A 6,352-nucleotide genomic window follows, 5' to 3' on the forward strand; every position below is an offset into this window, starting at 1 on the left:
ATTTTTTATAATAAATAAATAATTATATTAAATTAGTTTTAACATGAATAAAATATTTAATATAAATTATTAATTTTTTTTATAAAGAATGATTGGTTTATAAATTCTTCTAAAATTTATGTCAACATAAAAATTCAGATAAGTTAAAATCTTAAATATATTCAGTTTTTATCATAATTATTTTCAAAATCATTTGCACGAACAGTTGTGATATCAATTTATTTTAATCAATCGATGTTACAAGTGTGAATATTTTTCTTCCGACCACCACGTTTCAATCATGCAAAGCATAATGCAAAATAATTTTTATTTTATTTTATTTAAAAGCATAATGCGTTAATAAAAACAAGAAAAAGAAACAAGACGACGAAATTATATGGAAGCAATAACCGCGCTGGACTGTGCGTGCTTGGTCACTACCATTCCAGTGCGTGACAGAAAGAAAACCAGCACCGCAACCACCAAGCGGAGTAGTGAAGAAGAAAGAAAGCCTCTCTCTTCTCTCTCTCTGATACACAAATAGATAAGGATCCTTATCAACCTTTCATCCCATATTTCCCTAACTGACTCTTTCCTTTCCACACGATTCCCGCCACAACACTAAACCCCATACATTTTTTCACCTCAATTCATTCTTTCATTTCAATTATCATTTCCTCACAATCTCATCTATTTCATTTATTCATTTCCAATTTTCATTCTATCAATTTTTTCGTATCCTCAATCCAACCATGGACGAATTCGGCGTATTAACCGAACGCTTCGGCTTGAAGCCGCAAGGTAAATCAGCTCCAATGGCTTCCTCCAAACGATCCACACCGACACCCGCCGCCAATTCCTCCTCCCGCTCATTCGGATCCCGTTCGCCACAAAACGGATCCGGATCCGGATCTCCTCAATATCCATCTTTCGATTTTGATTACGGTGTTTTCAACGGTAACAAAACGCAGCGTTCGGGTGGTTTTGACAATGGCATTGACGAGATCTTTGGTGGAAATGGAAACGGAAACGCCAGATCGAATGTCGGCAAGGGTGTTACCCTTGACGATGATCTGATGTTCGGTGGTTTGAGTCAGTCGGTTTCGACTTCTTCGTCGTCGCAGGTTTATGTGGATGATATATTCGGTGGAGGGAATGAAAAAAGTGTTGGTGTTGATGATTTGCTTGGTAAGATTGGTGGATTGCATGCGACGGGCAGTAGAAGTTCCATGAATAAATCGCATGATTTTGATGATTTGATGGCGGGGTTTGGTGGTGGTGGCAGCGTTTCCAATAATGGGTATGGAATTTTTGTCTTCAGTTTCTGATTGCTTTTGTTCTTTTTATATTGAGAGTTTTTTCTAGAATTTATGATGATTTGAATGATGTTAGTCTTTCTGGAATGTATGGTTGACTAGGTTAAAGGACTAGCATGATATCTGTTTTATGAATTTAAGGACTAGCTCTAACACATTCATAAATTCCGGAATTAATGTGAAGTAAATTTACCTGTTTTACTCAACTAAACTACTTTTAAGTTTTAACTCGTTTTTATTTTTGCAATCACACAAGAATTCTATACCTGTTGAAAAAGCAAGGAATTATGATACAACAACAATATCCAAGCATTATCCCACTAAGTGGGAAAAGCAAGAAATTATGATGATATAAGTTTTTAGTGATGAACTTATCTGCATACAGATACAGTACTCTGTACGGGTGGGAGGGTAGCTCGTCTGGCTTGAAATTGTTGAGTTAAGGGTTAAAAGGAATTGGAGATACATGGTTCAAGTTTTGGCAAGGGTGTACATATATACTGACAGTTAACCACTGACAATCTTACATTCTCATAGCAAGCTTTAGATGGTGTTAGAGAAAAACAAATCCATTGTGTAAGTTGGATATGGGCATTGAGTACTACCCTCTTAAGATGCATCGTAGATGCCGCAAATACTTTGATCTTGTTTATATTCTCATGATTTGAACAGGAACATTTGAGATGCACTCTGCTGTGTATGATGTCAACAGACAAATTTAGATCTAGGTTAATTATTAATTTGGTGCTGGTTTTTTCCTTCTTCATGTTTCCAGCCATGCTTAATTTGAATACCCAATCTCTGTGTCCTCTTTCTGAATGTGTTTAGAAATTCAGATGATTCTGAACTTGGATCCAGTAATCGTTCCTAGTAAGGTATATTTGAAGCTACCGATGCATGCTTCTTGATGTTAATATTATTCAGGAGTATCTTTGGTCATTCTTTCTACTTTATTTCTAAGTGCAATGGCATATTTTTCTATCTACAGTTGCTTTAAGTAGTTTATTGATTGAATTTAAAACAACAGCATACATTTTTCTTACCTTTTTATTGATAGTTGCCATCCTTCTCCATTGTATCAATGTAACTTAATGTGTTTTTTCTTTTTCTAGGAAAGCAAGCATTGAGACAAAACTTCCTCCCAAACCAACCGCCACATCTCATGATGATCCATTTTTAGTATTTGAAACTTTAAGCACATCATCTTCAGGATCATTCCTGGACTCATTAGAACAAATGAGTAAGAATAGTTCTAAAGCTACAAGTGGCAGCTCCAGTCCCTCCCCATTATTGAGGCCTCCACCATCAGGGAATGCTTCAAACTCATGTAAAGATTCTTTCAAATACTCGAGCTAGAAGAGGTGAAAAGTCATATTTTTTATTACTGACTCTATGCGTTCTTCTGATATCATTTTTTGATGCAGTTAACAACTCAAATATATCATCAATAGATGAGCTTGAGAACTTTGCCATGGGCCGGGTGCAGAGTAATGCAAATAGACGGGCAAATACCAACACTGGTGAGATTAAGCAAAACTCAGCGGCTAAGATAAACAAAGATAAAGAATCTCCAGCTACAAAAGTGAATCAATCAAATGGTGCGGATGATCTTGAATCCTTTTTCAGCATGGGGTCTCGATCAAACAGTGTACCAAAGTCAAGGACAACAACTATGGTAAAAGTTAAAAATATAACAAGGTCTTGTTAACGAGTGCTCTAAAGACATTGGTTATGAAGTCCATAAAGGGAAAGTTTAACTTGAAAATACAAGTTGAACATTTCTCAATGTAATAAACTTATTTCTTTTGATTTCTTAAACAATGTCCTAAGGGAACTTGTTAGCAATCTCCATATAATAATATCAAAGATATTGCCACATTATATGAGTATATTCCATTTTTTGGCCGATGCACTGTATAGGATCATATGTTCGATCGCCAAGTAAACAATAAAGAAAAACATGATGGATCTCAAAGAGTGCCATCACGATCCCCAGCCAATGCAAAGAAATCTTCACCCACAACATCTTTTGATGACTTGTCATTGATATTTGGCGGTAAGCGGTTTATATTTACCGATTTCTATTATAGTGAAGTGATTTCATTGTCAACCTATCATTTTGTTTTCTTTTTGTTGCAAAAGCTTCCCCGTCATCGGAATTTGAGGAAATGGAAGGTGAAACTGAAGAAAGGAGAAAAGCAAGATTGGGACGTCATCAGAGAACACAAGAGCGAGCGGTGTGTATTATCTTGCTTGATCATCCGAATTTCTATTATTAAGGGATGGGGACTCATTATTGCAATTTGAATGTCATATTTCTATCAACAATTTTGTTGTTGTTGTGATACTTAATTTTCTAAATGATTGGAATGATGAATTTTAAGCTTAATGATCTATACAAAGACTCGACATAAGAAATTTTAGCTAATTCATCTTTAATCTTGAACTCGAAGCACATGTTACCTTAATAGGTTATTCTGGACACTGGCATTACAAATTTATATTTACATTATTTCTCATGGGATAATTTTGCTCTTTTGACTGTCATGGTTCCAGCTGAAAGCAGTGGCTGATATGAACCAGCGTGACCTTCAATCTAAGAGGGAGCAAGAAGAGAGACGTGTAAGCTTTTGTAGTGTTCTTATTTGGATCACGATTTATTTCCAAGGATAATCTAATTATAATTTCCCGAGTTCTTTTTAAATTTTGTATATTTGTCAGATTTCTTAGTGCGGCATTTGATTTTAATTTGCAGCGAATAGCCGACACTGTGGATGTTCAGATAAAGAGGTGGGCTGCAGGGAAAGAAGGCAATATGCGGGCATTGCTGTCATCATTGCAAAATGTATGGTTTCTTATCATTATTGTTATAATTGTTAATACTTAATTTCACTTCAGGCTCTTGCATTGACCAATTTAACCCTGTAGTCTGATTTGGATTCTTATCATCATAATGTATTAGGGTTTTATTGAAAAGGAAATAGAAACATCAGGTTTTGTTTTCTATGTGACAGATATGCATTTGAAACCTAGGCTCTGAATAGCTTTCACTTTGAATGCTTGGCCAGAACTTTAAAATCCAGTATAAAATATTTAAGAAATGGAAAATGAAGATATAATATAACATATATAAATGGAATTATTTGGAAGAAACTTTATTTTCAATTGATGTGTTGTGTGAGTTGTTAATCGTATTTGTGTTTAAATCGTATGCAATTTTGTAAACCTACATGGTAGAATAAAGGAATATGTTGATTGAGTTGTTGACTGAAAGCTACATTAAGTTTTATTCTTGCTCGCCAATTCCAGCCATACATTTCTTCTGTTAAGGGGGTGAGAATTATTAATAACTTCTCAAAAATAAATGTACCTTTGATTGTGCTATCGTGCAATTTATTTTTTGTTTACTGGGTGCTTTTTCCTTGATAAATCTCTCCTCAGTCATTACCAATATCTCATTTAACATGAAGATAGTGTACCTTCTCACGTGTCTTTTGTTGCCTCTGATAAATAGTAATATTTTTTTTCTTCCATATCCTGAAATATTTGTTTTATTTCACACTTCTTACCTTTGAATTTATATTCAGGTTCTATCGGCAGATTGTGGGTGGCAACCAGTGTCTTTGACAGACATGATCACTTCTACTTCAGTGAAAAAAGTGTATAGAAAAGCCACATTATGTATTCACCCTGATAAAGTCCAACAGAAAGGTGCTAATCTTGAACAAAAATATACCGCAGAGAAGGTTTTTGACATCCTTAAGGTACCTTGTCCTATAGTAATTCTGAAAAATTGCTATGCTTTTAGCTAGAATTTCGCACTTTTTATTTATCCCTTTTCGTAAATGTCACAATTCTGAGCCACAGTTACGCAATACTGCATATAGTTCTATTGAGCTACTGCTAGCTTGATTTACACTAGTCACCACCATTTATCTGAGCATATAACTCTCCCCTTCTACTGCTCAATCAATTTTTTATGAGGAAAATATTCAACTTGTCTCACATTTTTAATTGATATATAATATACCTGGGCGCGCCTTTTATATAATTCTATTCTTTCTGATCTTGAAACAGGAAGCTTGGACTAAGTTTAACGCAGAAGAGCTTTCCTAAATCTGTCACTTGAGGTTATCGCCTCTTCCTAAATCTGTCACCTGAGGTCACCGTTAGTCAATGGATCCATCAATGACGTTCAGCGCATTGGTTTGGGGCTTTCACTTGCCTCGGTGATGCCCGATACATGTTTTTCTTGTGCAGTTAAAGATTATTACGCCGCACATATATATTACATGGTGTCATTTGGCTGCATATTCGTTGTCCTAATGATGTTGAATGCTCTAATGTAAGTTATCATAGTACATTATGTTATTTAACAGTTTAGACCGGCAACTTATATTTCAGTCAGCCTGATCAAATCGTGAAGGTTGGTGTATGTTTGGATTGGCGGTGAGATTGAAAGAATCATGATAAGCCGCAATTTTAGCATAAACTAGACTTTTGAATATCAACAAAACTATGCTGGTGCTGTGATTTTGATGAGCTCACTGCTTATCTAAACATACATTTATTTATTTTTTGACGGAAAATGCCAAGTTGCATTCGGGAATGAGGATAATTCAATTATATACTTGTAGTTAGGTTTATTTTTTACGAATAGGAGTCTTTTAGGTTGATGTTTTATTTGAATTAGCGAGTTATGTCAAATGAATGCCATCGTTTTATTTTATTTTATTTTTGAAATTCAAATAGCTATAGCTATATACTAAGAAAGCCAAAGGGAAAAGAACAAAGACAAGCTCTCTTTTGACCAAAAAAATGCTCTTTAGCAAGCTCTGTATATAACTTCTAACATAAGAGACTGAATTCAAGACAAATGTTTTCAACAATTTAAGATCACATTGGTAATACCTGCCACTGTATCACTTTCAGGGAGGGAAAAAAACAATCTTTTGTGGCTATCTTCGGATGAAATCTGTCAAGTTCAGTAAAATTGATGGATATTTAAATATTTGTTAATACAGATTTAATGAATATTTAAATATTCATTAATTTAT

At 34.7% G+C, this 6,352-nt stretch overlaps 1 protein-coding gene across 1 annotated transcript; it reads left to right on the forward strand.

Annotated features, from left to right (window-relative positions):
* The first annotated feature begins 370 nt into the window (after positions 1-370).
* LOC131661403 (auxilin-related protein 1) lies at positions 371-6,024 on the forward strand. The gene is made up of 9 exons (XM_058930940.1): positions 371-1,279; positions 2,408-2,622; positions 2,720-2,970; positions 3,216-3,351; positions 3,438-3,532; positions 3,852-3,917; positions 4,051-4,140; positions 4,883-5,059; positions 5,373-6,024. Exons 1-9 carry the CDS (start codon positions 732-734, stop codon positions 5,409-5,411), a joined length of 1,617 nt encoding a protein of 538 aa, XP_058786923.1. The 5' UTR covers positions 371-731; the 3' UTR covers positions 5,412-6,024.
* The last annotated feature ends 328 nt before the right edge of the window (positions 6,025-6,352 follow it).

This window comes from Vicia villosa, linkage group LG3, assembly GCF_029867415.1.
Source record: "Vicia villosa cultivar HV-30 ecotype Madison, WI linkage group LG3, Vvil1.0, whole genome shotgun sequence".
Lineage (NCBI taxonomy): Eukaryota > Viridiplantae > Streptophyta > Magnoliopsida > Fabales > Fabaceae > Vicia > Vicia villosa.

What these genes read in the sequence shown, in the direction of transcription:
- LOC131661403 (XM_058930940.1), top strand. Translation starts at nt 732, where the DNA reads ATGGACGAATTCGGCGTATTAACCGAACGCTTCGGCTTGAAGCCGCAA. An exon ending in AGGGAATGCTTCAAACTCAT is followed by an intron (nt 2,623 to 2,719) that starts GTAAAGATTCTT and finishes TTTTTGATGCAG; the next exon opens with TTAACAACTCAAATATATCA. An exon ending in AGGTTTTTGACATCCTTAAG is followed by an intron (nt 5,060 to 5,372) that starts GTACCTTGTCCT and finishes ATCTTGAAACAG; the next exon opens with GAAGCTTGGACTAAGTTTAA.